Source organism: Melospiza melodia, chromosome 2 (assembly GCF_035770615.1).
Source record: "Melospiza melodia melodia isolate bMelMel2 chromosome 2, bMelMel2.pri, whole genome shotgun sequence".
Classification (NCBI taxonomy): domain Eukaryota; kingdom Metazoa; phylum Chordata; class Aves; order Passeriformes; family Passerellidae; genus Melospiza; species Melospiza melodia.
In genome coordinates, this window is record NC_086195.1 from 17925659 (window position 1) to 17951279 (window position 25621).

At 40.3% G+C, this 25621-nt stretch overlaps 1 protein-coding gene across 1 annotated transcript; it reads left to right on the plus strand.

The window, feature by feature from the left end:
• The first annotated feature begins 768 nt into the window (after positions 1-768).
• Positions 769-23867, plus strand: CLTRN (collectrin, amino acid transport regulator). The gene is made up of 6 exons (XM_063183067.1): positions 769-903; positions 1276-1334; positions 7101-7186; positions 14327-14443; positions 17558-17752; positions 21818-23867. The coding sequence occupies exons 1-6, from the start codon at positions 837-839 to the stop codon at positions 21966-21968; spliced, it is 675 nt and encodes a 224-aa protein (XP_063039137.1). The 5' UTR covers positions 769-836; the 3' UTR covers positions 21969-23867.
• The last annotated feature ends 1754 nt before the right edge of the window (positions 23868-25621 follow it).

Genomic DNA, 25621 nt, shown 5'->3' on the forward strand with positions numbered 1-25621 from the left:
ACCTCTGCTTATTCTAGTTGCTACCATAATAAGCCTCTGACAGGAAAAAACTATTTCTCCCTGCATATAACAGTTCTTTTCATGCAAAGCAATGCCTCAGATGTAAGGTGTTTTTGTGTAGAACAAGGCATTAACTCTGCTGGGCTTGGGCAAGGACAGAGGAGTGGGGCTGGGGTGGGGATAGGGGGACACAGCACTGTGCCCATCAGGCTGGCTCTTCCCAAGGGCTGTGAGTTCCAGGGCAAGTGAGGGGCAATGCCTGAGCCCTGTTTTTTGGGTCCAGGTATTCTGTATTCATCACACATTTCTTTTGGTGAGGTGAAAAGGGTGCCCAGTCTTCCTTTATCCTCAAGGACCCTCAGTGGGGCCAGACAGTTTCCCTGGAAGACAGGTGGCAGCTTCCTTTGGGATCTAGTGGCAGCCAAGCTTCAGATTCACCTGCCGTGGGTAGCAGTTGCCAGATGCTCGGGTGTGATGTGCCACAGACACTTTGTGTGTCTGACACTATGCCTGTGAGAAAAAAAGATTGGCCTGGAACACTCTGTAAAATGTTATATTTTTCTAAAAAGGAATAAGGAAAATTAAATACTTGTTGCAGTTTTTTGGTTTTGTTGTTTTTTATTTTTTTTACTACAGAGAAAGGTAGTAAATAACTAACAGACGTCAGTTGTTTCTAGTGCCTGTTTTTAGCTAAAATAACGGGGGTTAATTATTAAACCTTTTACTTGGTTGATCACTTTGGCTCCTGATGCTTTAATCCTGGGTCACACAAAGTTTAAGAGTGCTTTACAGGGGAGACTCACTTCTTTTTGCCTCAACCTTTCCATGCTGACAGGATGTTACGGGCTTTGCTGCTTATACTTTCTGTAGTTGCCATTGCTCATGCTGAGCTCTGCAAACCAGGTAAGATTTGGAGCTGATTCCCATCTTTCTTTAGGTAAAGTAGCTATCAGTTTAGACTACAAAGCTGCCAGCTTCTAAGATTTTTATTTTAACTGGTTTTCTTCAGTTTGAAAATAGAAATGCTGAGTATTCACATCTTTTTTTATGAGTTTGCAAATTAAGTATGGAAGTCGGTTGCACTTCAAGAGGTCATTGTAAACTTCATTAAGAGTCTCTTGGACTTTTTTCATGCAAGTAATTTCTCCTAAACCTGTGTGATTTCTTAAGATGCATTTAGAAACTGACATTTGTGAAATAATCAGGGAAGTAAATGATTTAAAATCCTATTTTGAGTGACTACCAATATATGTTTGCTTTTTTCTCTTTTGTCAGATGCACAGAATGCTTTCAAAGTACGGATTAGTATCAAAACAGCTTTGGGAGATAATGCGGTAAGTAAAATATTCTCACATATTCTTCCTAACTCAATATCTGCCAAAACAGAAGTACTGTATACTATAAAATTTGTGAATGCAATGCAAGCAATTTATTCTGCAATGTTAATTGTAATAGTTTGTTCAAGTCATGATCCAGGCCTCCATTTCTTGACATTTGACTAGCCCACTCCTTAAAATGTCATCCTTTAGGAGAAATATAAAGCTTGTTTGTTCATAAAGATAATTTTCTGGTCAAAGATTTTTTTTCCTGTGGAAAAGCAGTAGGGATGTTACACTTTATACATGAGAAGTGCTGCATAAATGTAAGTCTGTATTTTTGGAAAAGCACTTCTGCTCGGGAGTGCTAATTGTAAAGTCAAGCATGTCTCTGAAGAGAAGCAGGAAAAGATTTTTAGGTCTTTATGAAATGGGACTTTGTATCAGGCTCTCAGACAAGCATTAACTGTAGAGATCATTCAAGCATGTCTCATCAATTCCCTGCTAATGGAGGGCTTCAGATAGTGGCCTTTCTTCTCTGCCTGTGGTGCACAGGCTTGTCTCATGAAGTGCTGTGGCTTAATTCAGATCTTTGGGCTTAATGTAGAAATACTGGTGTGAGCAATGAGAGCTGTGTAAGAGATTGGGACATTAGATGACTGAGTGGTCCTTCCTGATCTAAAGCACTATTTAATATGTCAGAGCCCAGTATTTTGTTAGTAGTTTTGAATACTTAGAGCAAATCTGCAGCATGTTAACAGGGCTCAGCAGGAAATTAGGTATGAAACATCCTGGACAGTCATGTCCTCTGTAAGTCTGGTGTCTGATCATGTTATGAGCCATAGGAAACAGAAAGCAGTAGGTTACGTGTTTTAAAAGACTGGTGATATGAGAAACTCCCTGTGACTGGAAAAGCTGTTCTAAAATTACCCTGAAAGATCAGGTAATTTAAACTAACATTAGCAGGGACCAAAATTTCACTGGTAATTTTATAACACAGACAAAGTACAAACAAATATTCAAGATACCTGCTAAAGTAAATGTCTTGAAATTCATAGTGAGGTCAATTCTCTTGAGTGGGAGACTTTAATTAAACAGTAGTGTAAGCCTAGGTTGTTTTTTTTTTTTAATTATTAAAAATAGAGTAATACTATGGCTGAAAATATGTCAAAATAATTAATAAAGCTCCTCTTGATGATAAGTGCTAATATTTTGATTTAATCTTGGTTCAACATAGTAACAAAGAACAAAAATTGCTGTTCCTGGTAATATCCTTTTTTAGTGCCTTTTTCTTTTCCAGCTGTAGTAAAATAAGGGGAGGTTCTTTGATAATTTATAATTTTTTTTTTGTTTTCACTGAAAAAGGGTATGAGACAAATCATTAGCCTTGAAGGCAGTTTGTATTGCTGGGAAAAAAAAAGCCATAACTGAGGAGTCTATTGTTTTTTTGTAGTTGTTTATGTCATAGAACAAAGTGTGTGAAAGCTCAAAGAATGGGACAGTCAAGAACAGCATTTTAGAACAACAGCTTGCTGAAAGTGGTATAATGCTATAGAAAATCATCCACAAACAATAAACAATTTATTAAGTACACAGGAGGTAGTAGTTCCTTTTCATAGCCATTGAAGTCTTCTCTGTGAATGACTGAAATTGAAAAATGAAACTACTATGAAACTGAAATTCATTTCATTAAAGAATTTGGGGCACTTTACTTCTTTGTGTTATTTTAGCAAAGAGAAGTGTAATACTGTCATTGTGTCACAGCAGGACATGGTCAGCTTGGTTCATTTCTAGGTCACTTCAAGCTCCATGATGGAGCTTGGAAAGCCAAGATGCTGTGGGAATTTTTCTCTAGAAGTGTCAGGATAACTCCAGTGTACATTCAGGGGCATAGGAAATAGGTTGGTGCAGCTTTTCTCATGGTGTAGTGCATGCCATCCCCTGTGTGTGAGACTGATGAAAACAGGACACCATTTTTTGATTTGTTCACCAGGTAAGCTGTACCCTGAGGCAGGGAGTTCCATTTGGTGTATTTATTTAGTTCTTATCACAATGGAGCTGGAAAGACCAGCTCTGATGCAGTAGGTATTCACCTGTTATCATTTTATTTGCCAATAATGGGTGTACTTGACAGAGGTGTTGTTTGCTGATCTGTGGGAGGAAACACAGGGCCTGTAGGCCTAAATGGAAGGTGATTTATGAGTCTCTCTGAGGATGGTTTTGACTTTATGAGTGGCTTCTGGAATAGCTACTATTCAGTAGTTGCTTTCTGTTCATGGAGCCAGCAGAGGGGTAGAGAGTTAATTCAAAAGGGACAGAGGCAACTAGAGAGTGAGAGGAAGTGATGGGCACTGACAAGTCTGTGTAACCTGGTGTCATCACTCATTTTCACCATAAGAGTCAAAGACTTTGCACTTCAGGGGCTGCATCCAGCTGAACTAGACTGTGCACTTCCCTTCAGGCTCATGTGTTCAGGCTGCTTCCAGGGTAGTGGATGAAAAAGAGGAAGGCTGGCATACACCTTGTGTTTTGCCACCAGATGGGATCCAGAAGGGTGTGTCTGTAGCTACTCTGCAGTTTGAATGGCTGTAAAGTTAAGCACTGAACCATTCAGGAGGGAAGAGGTCTTGGATGGTCCCTAGTCCTCACCTTCTCAAAGCTGGGTCAACACTGAAATCAGTCCAGGTTGCTCAGTGCAATCTTGTAATATTATATTCTCATATCTTAAATTTGGTCTTTTACAGCACTATTACAGCATTTCACCCCATCAGCAACCTACACTCATCATCTTTCATGCATTATCTCATCATCTTCTTCATTCAGTAAGAGGCATTTAAGACTGCCTTTCACAGTTAGCTGTGTCCAATTCTGCTCCTCCTTAACTTATAAAGGATGGCAATTGCAACTGAGCCAACATCTTTGTGTTGGTTCCTTTGCAGCACAACAAAGATGGTAAATTTAACAGTTCTGATACCATCATATATTGTTTCATTGATAACAGTTATGTTTACAGCATGTGGTTCCAAATTATATTTAAATATGGTTGCAAATAATATTTAATGTTTCCTCTAGAGTAGCAGAAAGTGTGCATCAATATCTGCAGTGCACAGGGACATCCTCAGTCATCAGCTGTGCTCCAGGCCTTTGCATTTGGAGGATAAAGATGAAGCTGAGAAAGCCCCATAGTAGAATGAATCAGTTCTAGTGGAGGGTGTCCCTGCCCATGGCAGGGGGGGTGGAACTAGATGATCTTCAGAGTCCCTTTCAATCCAAATCATTCAAGGTTTCTTTGCACCTCTGATTAGAGAAAGCTGCTGTTTAGAAACAGTTTTCTGGAAATTCATGCCCACCTGTCCTGAGTTCATACAGTTTGTTAGCTTTAAGTTGTTCTTGCCTTACTTTTCCTCCTCATTATGTTGCCTCTCCCTTGTATATTCCTGTATGCAGTCATGTACAGGGGTTCTTGTTCACTTGGAGCCCACAGCCATGTCCATCTCCCCTACTTCCTGTTTAGTCTCCATTTTCTTAGGCCTTCTTGCCCTTCTGCCCAAGAGGCTGTCTGCAATATCTTCTCCTGGCTCAGGCAGACCCTTGATTTCTGCTGATCTTTCTCTGCTAGTCTCCTCCCCCTCTTTCTCACAGTTTTCTGTTTATTCTGTCTCTTTTCCTACTCTAAGAGTGCCTACTCTTTCAACTGGGCCTGGAATTCCTCACTAGAAATTATCTTCCCTGATTTGAGATACCCTTTTTGTTACTCTGACTTAAAGAAGTGCTAGGCTGCTGCATTATTTATGAGAGCTGTGACAAATTGTGCATGTATATATGCATTGCACTAAACATAAACATACTGAGTCCATGCACTTGGTAGTGCTGCATTGTATTTGTGTCCACATGAGCATGAAATGGAGTGTGCTTCATCATTATCTATTTTCAAGACAACTGATTAAATTATCTCTACAGCTGGTTTAATTCACTGGCTAACAAATGACGTCTTTTCTGTCCTTTTGGACCTGTTCTCAAAGACTGCAGATGGCATGTGGGGATTCAGTCAATAATGCCACACAGAGAAAAACCAGATCTTCCCTTTTAGTAATGCAAATTGTGCTTCATGGTTTAAATACAGATATCTTTAAAATGATGATAAATAGTTCTATAGCTCCAATCTGTATTAATTCCTTTACTACACAATCTCTTTCAGTACTAGTGGCTCTCATTACTGTCACATTTTCATCAGTGCAGAGGGATCAAAACACATACTTTTATAACGTTTTTCCAAGGAGTTTCTCTCTGTTTTTTTTTTTTTTTTTTCAATTTAGTTCCCAGGTTGGCGAGCATTGTCACAGTGTGCTCACAACCCCCTTCATTCACAAGGCAGGAGTGGTGAGTCAGAGCCCAGGTTCTCAGCAGTGCAGCTTCACTTTGGTGCTGCTCAAGCTGCTGGTCTGCTGCCTCAGCTTTGGTGTCCCTGTCCTATCTCACCTCAGAGAGCCCATTTCACTCAACATTCATCTAGGGATGAGAAATAAGATCACTTTCTGCCATTTAAATTACTCCCTCCATCCCTGTTCAGTTTCCCAGCATGCCAGTACAAGATGAGGGCTGCAGGTACCTGAAAGTTGGATTCTCCTTTTTTTTTTTTTTATGGAGAGGTTGCATCTCCACGCACCTAAAATCAGAATTTAAAAACCAGAATTAAGATTTGGAATTTTCAATGCTATCTACTGCTTTTTGGTGTACATTGCTGTTTTTTGAATGTGTTATAAAGGACCATAAAAAGTAGGTCCAAGTTGAGAACAGAGCTAAGTGTCCACACCACTGGGTTTCTGGTTTGGATGATTACAGAGCAGATTTTTTTAATGCTGAAAGTTAAAGATTAGGTTTGTGTTCTGACTGACTGAAGAAAGCTGTTTCTAACCTTCCTTAATATAATTCCAAGAAACTAATAATCTTTGTAATCTGCTGAAAGGGGAAGAAATTTAATCAGTATGCCTCAGTCATGGCTCCTGTTATAAGAATGTAATAGATGCAGTTCTTACAGGTCATTAGAATTGCATATGTGAGTGAAAGCCCAGGGGAACCCAGTGAAGCTGTCCCAGAAAACTTAAATTATGAAAGCATGATTTTTCATCAAGACAACAGAGAACAGTTTTTGGAGCCTATATTCTTCTTCTTATTGAGGTAGTAAGGATGCTATTTTCTCTCTTTTATCTCACATGCAGTATAATAATCTTTAATATATTTGAATCTTATAATCAGGACAGTGTGCAGCAATAAGGCTGCAATCTCAGCTTATTTCCTGGTGTCCTAATGTCCAACTCCCAGAGACCACCTTAAACAATGGTTTTTTATTATTATTTTCAGCCAGAGCCAAATAGTCTTAGAGGGTGGATTTAAACCTTTTACTTTAACTCAGTTTCTCCAACAAAAGAGGCAAGGCTACGAGTGCAGTTGTGTGGGGAGAATTCTAATGATATGTCTAGTCTTTGATAGAATAAACTTTACATCTCCAGTTTGGTCAGCTTTCAGAAATATTCAGTTAATTCAATTTTTGGAAACATTCTTTGCAATTTATATTATTTATATTACAGGCTCTATTACACTTTTTTTTTCCATTAGAAAAAGTCCTTTGTCCTCACTAAATAATGGGCATTCATTTTCTTAGCACAGCCAGAGAATTTATTCATTTTCTTGATCAATACAGCATTTAAAGTTCAGCGACTCTTTTCCCTCTGTGTACTGCCAGCACTGGTGCTGAAACTAATTATTTTTCATCTCCCTTTACAGTATGCCTGGGATGCTAATGAAGAGTACCTCTTCAAAGCAATGGTGGCTTTTGCAATGAGAAGATATTCCAGCAAGAGCACAACTCAGTAAGCATCTGCTTGGATTTGCCTTATACATATTAACAATGCTGCATGTAGTGACCTGTCCTCTGCTGTACTGAGCTGTAGAAATCATTATATAGAGATTCTAAAAGCAGGCTGTTCCACTGTGCTTCTGACACCCAGTTACATATTCAACATCACACTGCCTCCATTTCAACAATGTTCAGTCTTTGAACCAGTGTCCCTGTGGATCTCAGTGGGATGGTGCCAGTTCACTTTCAGCAGAATGCAGCAGGAAGATTTGGCACCTTCTGGAGACCACGCTGGGAGGAGGTGAAGGGACGCCCTGGGAGGTCAGGAAAGGCAGCACAGATCTCTGGGGGAGCAGCTCTGGTGCATCCTTCCTTAGAGCTCAGCTTCTGCAGTGTGCTGGAGATGAGCTGACTCAGAGCCCTGGGAGGTGGGTAGCCGTGCCAGTGCTGCGCTCTGCATTCCTATCCCTGGTATCACAGCAGCGGAGTTTCCTACCATCACCAAGTCTCAGATGTTGTAGTGCAGATAGAAATCAGCCTTTAATTGGTTTTGGGATTAAATCTACCCTGAGGTATTGAGTGTTCTTTGCTGGTTTCTGATCCTTGCTACTCTATGAAATTAGATACCAGATTAGACAGAGCACTTAGCAAGCTGTATTTTCAGGATGTTCTTATCTTTCTTAAAAGAAAAACCTTGTAAGTGCATTTCCGTAGGCCTATTATTTTTTTACTGTTTTTCAATCTGAAATGAAAGATTGACAGTTCTGGTAGGCTAACAAGGACAAGGTTTTCAATTTACTTAAAAATAAAACTGCTTCAGGCTGTCATTGCATCAGGTGAAGCATATTCCACATTTGAAAAGAGATTAGTTAACTTTAGTTTCATGATGATTATTGGGGCTGCTGCCTTTCTCTTAAATAAAAGGGGATTTCCCCCTCCATGTGACAGGAGTGTTTGATTCCTGCTGTTTCATTTTTATTCCTCAGAGGTGGTCTCCTTTGAGCAAAAGAGCTGTTACATCAAGCTTAACAAAAACAGCCAAGTGTGCTACTCAACCTAATTAAAATGGCACTTTAAAAAATTAGTTCAAGATACAAGCTAATTGCAGATGATTATGTAGGACTTTTCTCAGGTTTTCAAGGCAGCAGAGTTTTCATTTGGCATCTGCTCCATAAAGATTCTCTTTTGTATACTTATTTTAGTCCTGGGTCCTTTTTTAAAATTACTGTCTTCCTTCAAAGTCATGCTGCTTTCACACAGCAAAAACCTGTGTCAGAAGCAAGTGATCTTTTTTCTCTTCAAGCACTGTGGTTTTCTGCAGATTAAAGTAAGGTTGCTGCAGGAATGGGAAAAAATCACGCCAGTATGGAAGGAGTAGAAGTTTTAATGGCAGTTATCTGTACCCACTCTGGGCAATCATAGAATTTATACTCATTAATTCAGTTCCTATCTAGAGAGTTTTTCCTAGGGACAAGTATGATGATGCCAGTGTTATTCCAGTTTGGAGGTGGTGTTGCATACGTCAATAATTCCCTGCTACTCATTTGGTCAGAGAAGTCAGTATAGTATTTGGAATCAGCCAGCTGTGGGGATCTTTACCTCTTTTTAGGATGGTATCTGACTTTCTCATGGGATATAAACTTGGGTGCACCCCTCCTGGGGTGTATATTGGAGTTATAACTGAAAACTCATGTAGGACTTAGAGACACGTTTGGGGTCATTATAGACAGCATGTCACCTGCAGGAGAGCTCTGAGATCTCACAACTTCCTAGGCAACAGGCTGAAGAGTCTCCTATGCACAGATCTCTCTCAAATCCCAAGGGACCTCAGAGTCCCTGTTTAGTGATGGAGAGGCTGGATGAACCTACCAGTACACCTCAAATAATCTGCCTGTTACATGGGAGCAGGAAGGCTGTGAAAGCCTCCATCCTGTTAGATGGAAATACAGATCCCTTTCCCCACCCTTGGGGCTGGCAGCTGGAAGGAGGGAGTGCAGTCCTGCTCCATCCCCTCTGCAGTGGGCATGGAGGTATGGGAGCAGCCAGAGAGAACAGCAGATGCTGTGCACAGGAACAGCACCCTGGCAGAGCTGGTGAGGACACTTCACTGTGGTGAAGAGGGAGGCCACAAGCAGGAGCTTGTAGCAAATAAATTACATCGCACTGCTGGCAAATAAATTGCATTTCACTACAGGAGCTTTTGCAGGAAAATGTCAACAGATTTTCTTCAGGAGATGTAAAAGACCAATGACCAATTATTCTGTCATATAAGGACAAACAAATTGCCTGTGATTGCATTCTGGTAGCATCTAAACTTAAGGAAATTTTGCATCTGGTTAATTGAAGTTTTTTTCAAAATAAAACCTATGAAAAAGATCACTATTATTTTATGTAACTAAATACTGGTTCTGCCATGGTTTAAATTATGCATGTGACCATAGCCAGGATGTGACAGACCTCTGCTTTAAAATCCCATTAATTTCTAACACAACCACAGCCTCGAAGTAACTCACAGCCACAACTAACTTCCATATGTGACACAAATGCCATTAATTTCAGCAAACTGTATCAAGCCCCAGAATAATTTGTCTGGTGGATCAGGATAACCATTGTTGTAGTCTGCCCCATAATTTCTGATATTTGAAGTCACCTCTTGTTTGGTTTCTGAAGGTGGATAAAAGCCAGGCTGTGGTGACAAGCATTTCAATGTGAGGCTGCAAACAGCAGCTGATGCTGTTGCTGCCCTTGTGTAACCACTGAATGACCCAGCACAGAATGGGGAGGATTGCATGTTACATCTCAAGCTCTCTAAAGTTAATTTCCAAACTGAAATTTAATAAAGCATGTAGCAGTGTTTTATGTTTGAAAGGCCTGTCAAATTTTCAAGTTTGCACAAAACAGAAGAAAGGTACAATCAATTACATTACTCAATAACTATTAATAGAGTTAAAAATAAATACTTCTTTTTCAGTGGAGAATTAATACCCCATTATTTCCTGCTTTATAGATGGCCTTTCAATTGATTCTCAATTCATATGGTCATGAACTACATAAGGCAACCTTTGATCTCTCAGTGTTAAAAAATTATTGTTGTAGCCTGTGTTAGCAACCCTGGTTTCTCTAATCTGTGACTCATTTGAAATAATATGCATTTCTTTTGGGCCTGAGACTAGTTAATCTTTAGAGCAGAAAGAATGTCAACACATTTGTGTTCATTCAAATAACAGAATCTACTTTTGGTATATCATTCTCCCATTTATAGATAAAAAACCCTGCAATTTTCCTTATGAAGTGATCAGGAAAAAAATTCATCTACATTATCCATCTTCCTAAGACAGGCTATTTTTTGATAATAAAAATATTGTGACCATTTAGAACAACAAAATAAAGAGTCTGGAGTAAAGCTGTTAAATCAAAGTAATCCCATGGCTGCTGAGAGGAAAATAATGTTCCTTTGCAGAAGCAGCTGCAGAGGCCTGTGTTGGAAGAGGTGTGATGCTTTTGGGAGAGCTGGAGATAGGCACTTGGGACTTGGGGACTGTGGTTTTTCCATGAGCTAACAGCCATTCTGGGCACTCAGCTCCTTTGGCTCTCTGACAGCTCTTTCTTACCCCTAAGCAATCATTTAAATCTCCACAAGGAGCAATGATGGTGTTTCAGGTCAAGGAATTGCCAGGGTTTCCTGCATTCTACTCACTGTGTATCAAAGGAAATGCAATTTTGGATTTTTGCCATGGTGCCATAAGGCCAAACCAGGATTTTGTCATTTTGATGATAACAGTCTACTATAATCCCATGTCAAAAGTCTATCAACTGCTAAGGAAAGGAAAAATGTCCACATATATATTTACAAATACATCTGATTAGTGCCTGGAGAAGTCAGGTTTCTCAGATCTATGCAGTGTGATGGCATAGTTGCAATGGTTCTCTGTTTTTTCTAGGTTCTCTGGTTTTCCTCCCATGGGAGGAAAAAGAGTGCACCACTGCACAGAAATTGCCACACTGGTGCTTGTTGAACCAGTCTGTTTTGGTGTTTACTCATTCCCTTTGAACTTCTCTTGAGTGGGATTATTCTCTTTGGGGTCTGGAAGGGTTTATGGCATTTGATTTCCGCTGATGAAAAAGAGGTGGTGGTGAAACCAGAGTTTGGATGCTTGTAATTGAGAAGGATTTTAGAAAGAACAGGGAAAAGAAAAGAAGCCAAATTTACATATCTTAGTGCAATCCTTGCTGCCCCTTGTTTCAGTGCTGATTGTTCTACAGAGGGATGCTATCCCTGTGGTGATGAATGCCTTGTCTCATGCTAAAAACTGTGGCACTTTAGGGGAGACCCTGGCTTGAAGAGTCTGGGTGTTCTGCCAGTCCTTGTCTGCCTTTATCTGTCTCTTTGGGGATCAATCTTTCTTACCCCATTTCAAGAACATCTGTAGGGCAACACCAGCTCAGATTTTCTACCTGGCCTGTTTTTTGATTGCACCACAGAAGCTGCAGCTTTAGGAACTTTGGCAACGTGAAGTTTTGGGTCCTACTGTTGTAAACACCGAGATAGAAAACTTTCTCTGCAGTTACAATTTTAAATATTCTGTGAAGTCAGCAAGAGTTTGTCAGCCACCAGCCAAAAGTAGGCATTTTTCCCCTCTCCTGTAAATTTTGTGCTTTCTTTTCTTTTGCAAAGAATAAATCTGCTTTCATCTTCTGACCGTTGCCAGCAACTGATGTGAATGTCTTTTCAAATTCCAGAGGATGACTTTCCTCTTTTATCCATGAAAATTCTCTGTAAAATTGATACTGTTCTAGAGAGGTAAAAGTGGTCATTTTGGCTCTGCAAAATCACTGCTTTCCATTTTATTGCATATCTCTCTGGAATGGGTGCTTATAGACCAGAAAGCCAACTGCATCCTGGGCTGCAGCCAAAGCAGTGTGGCCAGCAGGGCAAGAGAGGGGATTCTGCCCCTCTGCTCTGCTCTGCTCTGGTGAGACCCCACATGGAATGCTGCATCCAGCTCTGGGGTCCCCAGCACAGGAAGGATATGGAACTGTTGGAGCAAGCTCCAAAGAGCCAGAATGAAATCAGCTCAGTTGGCTGGAGCATGGTGCTACTAATGCCAAGGTTGTGACTTTGACTCCTGTGTGGATCACTCCCATAAGAGTTGAACTTCATGATCCTAGTGGGTCCCTTTCAGCTCAGAATATTCTGTGATTCTCACATTAGAGGACTGGAGCACCTTTCCTTCCAGGAAAAATGAGACAATTTAGTTTCATTAGCCTGGAAAAGAGAGACTTCTGGCATGACTTTATAGCACCTTCCAGTACCTGAAGGGAGCCTATGAGAAGGGTGGAAAAGACTTTTGATAAGGGCCTATAAGAAGGATGGAAAGAGACTTTTGACAAGGGCATGACAGGACAAATAGGAATGTCTTCAAAATGATAGAGTAGGTTTAGATTAGATATTAGTGACAAATTCTTTACTGGTGGTGACTCACAGACACAGGCTGCCCAGAGAAGCTGTGGATGGCATCCATGGCATTATGCAAAGCTGGACTAGGCGGGGCTCTGAGCAGCTTGGTCTAGTGGAAGGCTCACTGCCCATGGCATGAGAGTTGGAATAAATCTCTAAGGTCCTTTTCAGCCAAAGCTCTTCTATGATTCATGAGATAGATAGATTAGATAGATAGATAGATAGATAGATAGATAGATAGATAGATAGATAGATAGATAGATAGATGAAAGATAGATAGACAGATAGATAGATAGATAGATAGATAGATAGATAGATAGATGAAAGGTAGATAGATAGATAGATAGATAGATAGATAGATAGATGATAGATAGATAGATGAAAGATAGATAGATAGATAGATAGATAGATAGATAGATAGATAGATAGATAGATAGATAGATGAAAGATAGATAGATAGATAGATGATAGATAGATAGATAGATAGATAGATAGACAGACAGACAGACAGACCTCTGTAAAATGATCTATTGCACTACCTGGGTGCAATAAAAAGTTTTCATCAGGAAATAAAACATTTCTACAAAATATTAATAGTGAGGCACTGCGATCTGCTTTACAAGCAGGTCCCTGGCTGAATGGGGAATGCCCAGGCATGGAGATCCTCTCTCCCTCCTGTCCCTCTCACCCCCAGTCCCCCCAGTCCCCCCAATGCCCCCAATCCCCCCAGTCCTCCCAGTCCCCCGCCAGTGCCCCCAGTCTCCCCAGTTCCCCCCAGTCCCAGTCCCGGTTCCCGCGGGGCCGGGGCCGTGCTGCCCGCGGCCGGCAGGCGGCGCTGCCGAGCAGAGCGCGGGGCCCTGTCACGGCCTGGAACGGGTCGGTTTTCACTTCCTCTGCTTAAATATTCGCGATTGTGTCATTCCAGAAGGGTTTTCTGATGTTTCCACCATTTACCAGTAGAAATCTAAAAAGAAAATCGCGTACAAAAAGGCATTTCGTGGACTATTTTCTTAGTATGCCATGAGTAGCTGCCTGCCTGTGCCCCTCCACATTTAACTTCACATAAAACTGAACAATCTTCCTTTAAAATAGATAATATAAATATTTGATATAGCATAGGCAAAAAGGAAGAGGCCAGTGCCCCTAGAATGACTAAATTTAGCTTGTTCCATGCACTCTGTGCCTGGCTCTGTGAACAAAGATGTCAAAAGCTATAACATCAATTCCACTGATCCCTCCAACAAATGTATCTTGTAGAAGAACTGCACTTACTTAACAACCACGTGGGCAATTCTCAATGACTGGTTCCTGTGGTATTTGCTGTCAAAACCAGAATTCTTAGTTCACCAATGCACTTCCTCCATTATATGGCCTTTGTCATAGCCAATGATGATTGTTATTCAAATATGTATTTTTCCATTTGATTAGACTAAATGTATGTCCAAGACCATGAAAGTCTGTAATAGATTTAGAAATTTGTTTGAAAACTCATTTGGTCTTCATAAGCTTGATTTCTTTAAAATCATATGGGAAATGGGTGAGTGGTGTTTCTTTCTTGAGTATTAACTGTTAGCTTTTTTAAAGATAAGAAATTTTTCCCCCTTAGTTGAGAGCAATATTTTAGGAAAATCTAAAATATTTCAATAATTCCTTCCATGCTTCTTTAGTGATGATTTTTGTTTTAACTGTCTGCAGAATTTCCAATGTGCTGCTCTGCAATGTGACAGACCGGGTGTCCTTTTGGTTTGTGGTCACAGACTCTTCCAAAAATGTGACAACTGTTCCTGGAAGTGAGGTAGAGGCAGCCATCAGGTACAGTCACTGCTCTTGCAATGTTTTCTTCCCTGTCTACTGAGGATGTTTTCTCTCTCTGGGCCTTTTATGAATGAGCACTCTGCCTCTTTAGGGTTGAAGTAATCCAAGTTGCTAAAACACTGAGGGCACAGTACTCTTTAATGAATGTGAGATTAGAGGATGTTTAACAGTCCCACAGAATGCAAAGAACTTGAGCCTGGGGATTATAACTTTGGAAAGAGTCTCTGTTGATGCTGGATACTCTGAAGAAATCTAATCCCTTTCCAGAGCCCCACCTGTGATGTGCTGTCCAGTGTGTGGCACACTGCTCTCATCCAGCTCTCATCACATTTCCCAGTGAGACAGGGGATGGAAGGGAACACTTTCTGGGTGGGATTAATACAATTTAGCTTTTACTGCATGGTATGTGCACATCTACACCTGGGCCAATGACTGTAGGTTCCCCTTCAGTGCTTCTTACTAACAATTCATCTGAATTAATTTGGAAGTCAGCTTTCACGTGAGAAGAGCTCGTGTGAACTCCTCATGAGCAGAGCTGGCTGTGTCCCAGCTTGGCTTAAGCAATCTTGTGCTCACATTCTTTTCATACCAGCTCCTTCTAGAATGCCAGTCAATATCCCAGTTGAGCATTGCTTGTACAAAGTACAGTGCACTACAAATCACTTTGCCTTCTACTGTCACATTCTGGAGAAAGTAAAAGGAAGAATTTGGAGCTGACAAGGGAAAAAATAAAAATGGGATAATCTGACTTCAATGGTCCAAAAAAACCTGCACCAGGGGTTTACAGGGATGAGTCCCTCAAGCAGCATAACACAAATATATTTCTCAAGCATGGAGTGGAAAATGGATCTCTTTGTTTTCAGGCATTCTAGTCTGTCTTGAAAATTCGTGTTATCGCAATGGAGGTGTAATGCCTAATTCCTGATGAATGAGTATGCGTTCTTTTGGAAAGATTAATTTAAGCTTATGAGCAGATTAAACTATTTCCTACAGAGACACCAAACAATAGCTTCATAGCATTAGTGGAGGAAGCAGATTATTTATTCACTGAAGCTCTCTGTAAGAGTGCTGGAATGCGGGGGTTTTGCATTTCTGTTATTCTTTGATACATTCAGTAGCATAAGCTGATTTATTTAAGTCTTTTATGTGCCCTGTTTGGCAAAGAAATTGGATGGTGTTATTGTTTGGATTTTAACTGTTGTCTGTCACCTGATAAAGAATATGCTATTTATGAAAAGTTTTAATTCCTACCTAATTTAAAAACAAGAAATAAAATGGTCTATAAAACTAATTTTTTTTTTGTTCAATTGCTTCTGGTTGCAGGCTTCCATACAAAACCTTCATTATAATTCTTCATGCTAGGGTAGCACATAGCACTAGTCATGGACTACAATATTGTTGTATGAGATTCCTACAAAGTAAGAATAAAGAGGAAGGTAAACCATGTCAGAGCTCTGTATGATATTTGAGATTTTGCATAAATATACACAAGATATAGTTATGCATATACAATCATGAAATGCACTTGTAGTTGCCTGCATGTGTTTCAGCACATAATTCTGAAACTCAAGCCACTAGATGAGGGTAAACAATGCTTATTTCAGCTGTTCACAATGATCCTTTCATATCAGTAAGGAAATCTTTTCCAAATGGCAGACAGCTTACGGAATTATGAGTCTTAAAACATGCCATGGCTTTCAGTCCTGTCCAGGAATGCTGACTTTCCATTGAGGCTAAGAACTTCCTGTTTAAGGGACAGCCAAACATTATCATTTCCAAGAAGAGAAATTTGTTAAATCTTACCCGTATTTCCCATACATCTTTTCTTAGGAAATAATTGCTTTGTGGTAAAGGAATTTAATTATATACAAGAAAGAGCTGCATTAATTCATACAACTGCTATCAAAAAGAATCTCTCAAGACCTATATGTGTAATCCATTTGCTTAAAAATTTTTAACATTTTGAAAAAGCTAATGAAAGATACTTCTAAAGATTCATAAATCTGCATAGATTTAGATCCAGGAGTATCTTACAGGCAGTGAAAATGGGTTAAGATATCCACTAAAGGATAGCAGTTGTACTACTTCTGTGAAAAAGCAAATTTCTCAGACTTACAGGTTCTCATATGCAAATGTCAAGAAATGTAGAAAGTACAAACCCCTTTAGCTGCATCCTGCAGGGAAGAAGGACATGTTGGCAATAGGTGTGGATTCTTCCAGACCAGATTGTGTCCTGTGCCTCATGGATCTAAGAAAATCTGCAGCAGCAGTGGCAGATGTACCAGCCCAAAACATGGAGGATGGTTCAGTTTGAGGAACTAGGGGGCAGCTGTGAGTAAATCCTGCAAGCATTCAAGGGTAGATCTGCCACTCCTGTGCTAAACTTGAATGCTGCATGAGCAAGGCAACAGAGCCAGCCTTACAGCTTACAACCTGCTATGTCTTCAGGACATGGTTCAAACCAGAAATAAATAGTAATATTGTACTTCAGGTCTCATCTGTATTTCCCAGTTTTTCAGATAAATGCATACAAAAGTCGGATGTTCAAAATGTTGTAAGTGTGTGGGTGTCTGTGGATTACTGAGGTCTCTGTTATAGTCTCTGTTATAGTCAAGATCTGTGTAACCTTGCCAACATCATAGAATCACAGAATCATAGACTCACAGAATCATTTAGCTTGGAAAAGACTTTCAAGGTCATCAAGTTCAACCTTTGACCAAACCACCACTGTGTCAAGCAGACCATGGCACTAAGTGCCATGAGCAGTTGTGTCTTGAACACCTCCAGGGATGATGACTCCACAACTCCCTGGGCAGCCTTTTCCAATGCTTAACCACCCTTGCAGTGAAGAAAATTCTTCTGTTGTCCAACCTGATCCTCTCCTGGTGCAGTTTGAGACTATGTCCTCTTGTCCTGTTGCTGAGAGAAGAGGCTGATCCCCTAAAGGTGGACAACTTCCTTTTATTCATCATGCTGGATGACATTCAGCCCTGCCTAACTTACAGCACATTCATGAAAAATCCTTTTATTTTCTACTATCTTTTTAACTTGTAAAATACCTTTATAAAGAGTTGTGATTTTTTTTTTTGTTTTTTCTTTTTTTCCCTGAAGGATGAACCGGAACAGAATCAACAATGCCTTCCTACTGAGTGACAAAACGCTGCAGTTCCTGAAGATAACCTCAACCTTATCACCTCCTGTGGAACCCTCTACACCTGTCTGGCTTATTGTCTTTGGTGTTGTTCTTTGTCTCATTGTGGCTGGGATTGTTTTCCTCATTGTTTCAGGGATTCAGAAACACAAGAAGTAAGCAGCCTAGCCTTTCTTCTGTTTTAATGGAATATGGATTAGTTAGGTCAGCTGAGCTGGTTTTGTGTTTCAGAGCAGCCTCAGACAGATTAATGCTGTGCATCATTCCCTAGCTAGGCAAAGGTAACCCATCTCTCCTTTTCTGAGGAAAAGACTTAAAATTTTTAACTGTAAGGTATAGATACCGTAGTAATTTTATGATGTAACAAGGAAATGGGAGAGTGTAAGAATATGATCCTGGAGGCCACCTAACTAGAGATGAGCTTTGAAAAGACAATTGATGCCATTCTTGGGAAGGTTTATTGTGCCAGGGATGAGTCTCCTTTCACAGACCACTCACATAGGAAGGGGAAGGCTGGCATTTTCTGTGTGCCTTACAGGGCAGTTGTGTCAAAATATGGTAGGGCTAAAGAAACTGTGCTGCTGCAGCTTGAGAAGACTCAGGAGAGCACACAGTAATGATTAATGTATGGCTGAAGGGGGCCTGCTCACTGGAACAGAGCAGGGTTTCACTTAACATCCATGATTTGATGAGCTTAAAATACGCAGCCCTTCACAGGTTCCTGGGCAGATCTACCCATGATCTTAGGAATTTTTCTGGTGATAGGGTAGGAGAGAGATACTCTCTTTTCCTCTCTATTTCTGCCCTGGTGGCACTGGTGAAAAAGAGAAGGGTATTCATGCTTCCCTAGTGTGAGCATGTGGGAGCAACACAGAGAGCAGGTGGAGTTTTGATCCTAACACCTCTGCTGGCTCTGAGTTGAGCATAAGGAATAGAAATTTCTCAGCTGAGTTGAGATTCTGCCATAGAAGTTCAGCCTCTACCATGATTTTGGCTGTCACAGAGTTTGGATTTACACAAAATTATGACTTCAGCAATAGATTCATAGAGGAACAGCAGAAGAACTGAAAAAGGGTACATTCCTGCTGACAACCAGATAATATCAAAATTATTGACTGTATAATGGATTGTATCCCCAAATATATCAGAAAAAGGAATTAACATAATACCTTAACATAAATAACATAATACATAATAAAAAAGGAATTAACATACCACATAAAAAGTGGTATGTTGCAGAGACTTCTCCTTCCTGCCTTTTATTACCTTGAAGAATGTTAAAAGACCTCAGAAGAACAACACTTGGGAAGGTTAAGTGCTTCTCATAGAGAACCTTTAGTAGTGCAGTCAGAATCCCTTCAGTTATATTTTTCAATCAGAGGAGTTACATGAATTTCCAAAACCCCTTTCTGTTTTCTAAAAAAATCCCACAAAACTCAGCAAACAATAGATGAAAGATACTGTTGGGGAAAGAGTCTGGGAAGGTATTTGGAATTTGTGGATTGTTATAAGCCCTATCACAGTCATGTTGTATGGACTGAATTATTTCATGCCCTAAACATAGGCAACCTCTTCTGTAAAACTGAGTGATGTTGCTACCTGAAGCCCGTACCTGCTCTCTGTGATAAGAGCATGCAGTTTGGCTCTGTGTTTCTTAATAGTGGCTGAATTTAAGGGAATCTTTGAACATTTCATAAAAGTGTAATAAAATAAACTAGGATAAATAGCTGGGATTTTTCTAGCTAAAATAATCAATTGTGCTTCATATCATGCTGAAAGATAGGATTTCCCCCTGTATTTTCAAAATAATTCAGCTGAGCTTGAGCAGTTCCCCTCAATATGGTGCAAGCTGCATGCTCTTATCATCACACTGCCATTAGTATGGCTTGTTGCTGCCTGCCTGTGCGCCCTCTCTGTCTCATGCTCTTGTCCTTTTAGTTGCTATGCTTTTTCCACTTCTCCCTCTGTTTCCCTACTCTACCATTACATAAAATCTTTCCTCAGAGCAGGCTCATCTGTGGCTGAACTGTAACCCTCCTTTCACATCAATAATACCTGCAGGCAGGGGTGGGGAAGTAAAAGAGAGGGTAAACCAAGCATATATTTTTTCTATCTATGGTTGCAAGGACTGGAAAGGTAAAAGGGATGGTCTGGCTTATTTGGTTTCTTGGAAAAAAAAATCAGAGAAAAGGATTTCAAAAGCACTGATCTCTTTGTCAGACAGTGGAGTAAGTGACCAGGTTTTCAAAGGCTTTAGCATGTTCAATAATTTGTTTTCTTAGAAGTCTGTCCAGAGCTTACATAATGGGAACCCTGTTGCCTAGTAAGCTGTGTTGGAAATCTGACCCCTAGGATGGTGTCATCTTCTCATAAATCTGGCATTTTGTCTTTAAAGGCCTTTAAAATGCCATGTAAATACCTCAGTTCAGATAAAAGCAAAAGCACGTGCTCCAGGCTGTCCATGCTCAGGGTGTCAGGGAAGGGGAGTTGGCTTACTGAGGAGATTGAGTACTGAGTTAGACTCATGCATCATTTATTGAAGTGAGAGATGTGCTGAATTCAGTGCCTGCAGTGAGCTGGCTCAGACACACTGTCTCCCAGCCTTGTGTTTGCTCTTCTACCCTTGCAGGAAGAGGACATCTCCCCCTACAGCAATAAATTTGCCACCTGCCCAGGGCAGAATCATCCTCTTCAGTCTACCCTGAACTCGCCCAAAGTCTCCCCTTATCCCCCTGCAGCAGGGGCCATAAAAATTGCCTTGGGAAGAGTGAAAACAGAGCCAGCACAAGGTCTTTTCCTTTATTAGTTCCCTCAGTAATTAATTTTCAGCTGTGGGCCTTCCTGAGCTGGATTTGGTCTTCTTGTATGTTTTCTTTTCCCTTAAGTTTCTCTTCCCTTAACTTCCTTTAACTTAAGGTGTTGAGTCACCCCTTGGATTCATGGAAATCCTGGAAACTTCTCTGAATTCCTCTGATAATGAGTTTCACATATCTTCTGCTCCTCTCATTTCTTTTGAACCTCCTTAGTAACTTTTATGTTCTGCCCCCACAGTTTTATGTTAAAGAACATTCCTTTTTATCAGTGTGAGAGTAGCCAGAGGTCAGAGGTTTCCGCTACTACACCCCAAGTTTATTTTAACAAGTCTGTAATGTGAAGAATCTCCCAAAGGCCTATAAAATTTTATTATTGTTAATATCTCTGTCGTTAGCAGTTACTCTGAATCAGACTTTTACTGTTGTCCTGAGTAAGATTGTTACAATGCTCGTTGTGAGATAGGAAGAAGCAGTGCACCTGACCTTTGAGTTGCTTGTCCTCTGAAACCGCTGATGCTGCAGGCCATAAAGTACAGCAGGTTTTTCAACTATGAACTAATTGTTCCCAAGGTCAGAATAAATCTGGAATTAAAGGAACATCGTGACCTCATATTTGTTTATTACATCTTTTAATGATTGTATTTTAGATAATATTTTTAGGTTTTTTTTTAATGTAAAGAATTTTATTCAACCACTGTTATGTTTTTGGGAGAGCTGGAGTCTGGAAAAGTGACAGCCATGCAATTGTTTGATCTAGAAAACAAAAGTATAAAATACTGGGTAGGAAGGTGGCTGCTAATTTAGTTTGAAGGAAAAAAATGCAGATTTGCAGCACTGAGATTACCTAAGGAAGTAATCATGAATATTCTGACTAAAGTAATAATGGATGTCATTAATGTCTCTACATTTGGAGGCTATAGTTAATCTAAGACTGATCTGTTTCTAAAAAATATGTTTTATTTTGTACAGATCATGGGGTGTGATCTATAACATACATTGCAGGGTCAGATTACATGCTTAGTGTAGACCTTTCTGATGTAAAAAAACCCAAACAGATTTAGAGATTTTTTCAAATTTTGTTTTGCTCCAGCTTTTCTTTTGTACCTTCTAGTCATGATGCAGAATAAGAAGGTGAAATAGTATTTAAAACATACTTAGAACATGCCTGCTTAAGGTTTTCTGGTCTCCAATTCTGAGCTCAAACTGCTAAACTAGGGCTTCCAAACTGTGGGTTCCCCAGCTATTTAGATACACTCATCTGGTGTATTTACTACAGCAAGGGAATACACCAGACTGTGCCTTTAGGAGCACAAACTTCTAACTAAATATGCAGTTTTCTTTCTATGGAATCATTGTGAAGTGCTGCTGGTCAACAGAATAAGATGATCTTTTCTTTCTTGTTTTTAGAAAGAATAAAGAGTCAACAGAGAGAGAAAATTTAGAAGAGAAAGTTGAAGTGACACTAGAAAATGGGATTCCTTGTGAAGCACTGGATTTAAAAGCAGGCCACATTAATGGAGTCTTTGCAGCAGATGATGACCGGTTCACATCCCTATGAAATGCTGCCACTGCTCTCTGGTGGTTTTCTGAAAGACTCCTGTGCCTGCCTTTTCTCATCACTACTCCTGAATGTCAAACATGAAGACAAGAAAAATGTCCTTTCACGTGATTTTCCTTGAGAGAACCTTTTGCTTGGGTCGTCCTCCATTACAGTTCTTTTTCGTGAGCAACGCAAATAAGAAGGCCTCAGATAATATCCAGAAAAGATTTCCAGGAGATGTGTGGCAGAACAGGGTTGGAACCTGCCTTGTGCCAGGCATCTCATTTTTAATGATTATTTAAATATGTCCATTGTTTGTTTTTCCTGACATAAATGTGGAACTGCTTTATTCCTGAATGTCACTGGGGAGATCATCTGTCATTGTCAATTCTTGATGGGTTTTTTCTCAAGCCATATGGAAAAAGTTTCTCTGTAAAATTACTTCTGTTTGCTGCTATGTAGTATGCCTTTCGATGGAACAGCCATCAGTGCATGAAAGTTTCCAGTTACTGAGACACATAAAAGCTTTCACAGCCTCTGTAAGACCAGGTCAAAATACCTGGATCTTGTATAGCTCTGGGGCTAGCAAAAATGTGCTACTAGAAGTGTTTTTCACTTAACTGTCAAGGTTACAGATTATGTGAGCTGGAAATTTGCAAAAATCTGAAATTGGTTGAAATTAAAAGTTGCAACAAAGGGCAGATTTTCCACAGGTGCAGTCAGTATTTTGTGGCCCAGCTCTCATTAAACCATAGAATCACAGGCCAGCCTGGGTTGGAATGGATTTGAAGACCATCTTGTTCCAATTCCCCTGTCATGGGCAGGGACGCCTTCCACTAGACCAGGTTACTCAGAGCCCCATCCAGTCCAGCCTTGAGCACTTTCAGGGATAGGGTATCCACAGCTTCTCTGGGCAACCTGTTCTAATGCCTCAATAACCTCACAGTAAAGGATTTTTTCCAAATATCTAATCTAAACGTGCCCTCTTTCAGTTTGAAGCCATTCCCTCTTGTCATGTCACTACATGCCCTTGTAAATAGTCTTTCACAGCTCTCTGGAAATGCCTTGCTTACAGTTTTTAATAATAAAACTAGAGTAGATTTCCAGCATAGCCAGCCTGGGGTCAGATGAACCTTCATGATCATGTGATAGGTAGACAACTTTTGAAAGGATTCAAAAGATTTTGAAACACCAGTTGCTGAGTTTGGTGCACCTGATCTGGATAAGTGATAAAATTCTGGCTGTCTTCAGAAGCATTGGTCAACAGAAAAGGGGAGTTTTGTGTGTGGGTAACTGTAAAAAGATAAAGGAAATGTGTTGAAGCAAAATATGATATCTGCAGTCACTAAGTATCTGCCCACATCATTGGAGGCAGGATTTGACCATTAACCATCCAGTTTCCAGTGTCATGTCTAGAAGCATATTAGAAAACATCTTTGCTTATTAGGATTGTTTCATCAGACTCCTCACCAACAGGAACAGGCTTAAACAAAGTAAAAGGTGCTTATAAAGGACCATCCAGTGTTCTGAAGGGTACAAAGGTTTCTTGTTTCCCAGAGTGGAAATCCTTCAACCTTTTGTCTGTATTGAGCACCTTTGACTTGTCTCAGTACTGGCTCTTAGGACCAGTGTCAGCAGAAAGGAGGGAATGGGAAGGAGAAGGGGAAGCAGCAGGGTGAAAGGGGAAAGCTGAGCAAGGGAAGCCCAAAGCTAGGTGAGGCAGGAGAGAGGAAGGCAAAATACAAAATAAAACCATGGAACCCACTAATCATTTGCATAATGTGGTCTCATTTGTCACAGTTGTCTTTGATGTCCTGCTGGTGGGTCCCTCTGGACAAGGACTGCATTATCTCTGTGTCCCAGTGTGGGCTGCTCTATTCTGGAAAGGATTAATAAAGTTGGTTATTAGTGATAATATCTCAGCGCTTCAAAATTACCATCCACAACATGTGGATGTGTTTCTCACAGGAATGCTGAAGATGAAGTTTGCCAGGGTTGGAGGGGAAATATGGAGTACAGTGTTATTACTGCCTCAGTTGTTGCTCCAAGGTCTCTCATGCAAAGTTTTATTGGAGTAATTCAGATCCCATCATTTCTAAACATTCACACTTTTCCATATTTTGCATGACAGATATCTACACCTCAGTGTGACCACAAAGGTTTGCTGTGTCTGCAGCACCTCTGCAAGGACCTGTGAAAGATTTTGGTGAGAACAGCTTAGTAGTGCAAGAACAACCTCAAGTTACAGATTAAGAATTGCTGTTTTCCTGTATTGTACTATATGATACTGAAATAAAATTCTCTTGAGATGAAAAAGGGCCAAGCTTATCTGAGCATACTTCTCAAGGCCTGAGTGAAGGTTCAGTTTAGCCTATGGCACTGGCCACCAATTTGAAAACAGATTGAAATCCTCTAGACAAGAAATTAAGCAATGTGTGCTGACTGTGGTGGTAAGTATTTAATCAGTGTCTTCCTGACAGCTCACCTTTTACAGCAGTTTGGCTTAATTTTGTGCTAATGATGATATGGGAATCACCCAGAGCATACACCTAACTTGCCTCTCTGCTGACAGAAAATGGCTTGAGAGAAGCAAATGATACATGAGCAGCCGTATACTACATTTAGCAACATTTTGAAGTCAGTGTAGGTATTAGCTCTTTCACTTAAATAGACACTACAAATGAAGTTAATCAAGGTCACAGTGCTACAGAAGAAATAAATCTTTTTTCTAGTCTGTGCAGTAGGATCTTATTAGAAAACAAAGGACACTTTGATTTGGAACAGCCTGTCCTCCAGAGCCTGTAAATGGTACAACAGTTTATATCCCTTGAGGATCTGGCCCACATGTTTTATGTAACTTCCACTTTTTTTTTTTTCTAAACCACCTGCATCCTATCCATGATAATAAACAGCAAAGTGAGTAACAAGTAATATAGACTGCATAGTGAACTGCTTCCCAAAACAATGAGTTGGTTCTGATTTCAGTTACATTTGTACTGTGCCAATGAATCTTGGAAAGAGGTACATGGTGTGCCCAAGACTGAATTTTTTTCATTTTCAAGAGCTATATTTAGGAAAAGAGAAGAAAAAGGAAAATTCAATTCAATAAAGCAATAAACCCAGAGTAGTTCTATTTGAAGAAAATCTGCAGTGTTTATCACTAGCTCTATATCCCTGGCAAGTTGACATTTCAGAAAGGACTTTCACAATTCTGTTCAGCTTACTTGAGAGAGAGCATTGATGCCTACATCAGAATGAGCACAAATCATGCACGAGTAAGTTGTTTACGCTGGCAGTCATTAGCCAGACATTTGGAGTGCTGAAGAACGTTGGTGTAAAGAGCCTGTCTGTGGTACTCAGCCCTGAACATCTCTATCAGCTCACCTTGCAGCCTGATGGTCCCAACTAGACCTGGTATTCCCCTGGGGCTCAGCCAGTGCTGAGGAGCCTGCAGGGATGAGCTCAGGGGCCCCGTGCACACAGTCTGCTCCTGTTTGTCCAGGTGCAACATTTGCTTCTGTCATACTGATCTTCTTGGACACTCTTTCCTAGCTGAGCCTTCATAAAGTAGCACCTTTATTGTACATTTTGAGGGAAGTCAGTCCATTGTTGCTGCTATTATTCACTAAAAGGATGTGTGAAATGGGCTCAAGAAATCTCAGGGCAGTCTC

What these genes read in the sequence shown, in the direction of transcription:
- CLTRN (XM_063183067.1), top strand. Translation starts at nt 837, where the DNA reads ATGTTACGGGCTTTGCTGCTTATACTTTCTGTAGTTGCCATTGCTCAT. An exon ending in CAGCTTTGGGAGATAATGCG is followed by an intron (nt 1,335 to 7,100) that starts GTAAGTAAAATA and finishes CTCCCTTTACAG; the next exon opens with TATGCCTGGGATGCTAATGA. An exon ending in TCCAGCAAGAGCACAACTCA is followed by an intron (nt 7,187 to 14,326) that starts GTAAGCATCTGC and finishes AACTGTCTGCAG; the next exon opens with AATTTCCAATGTGCTGCTCT.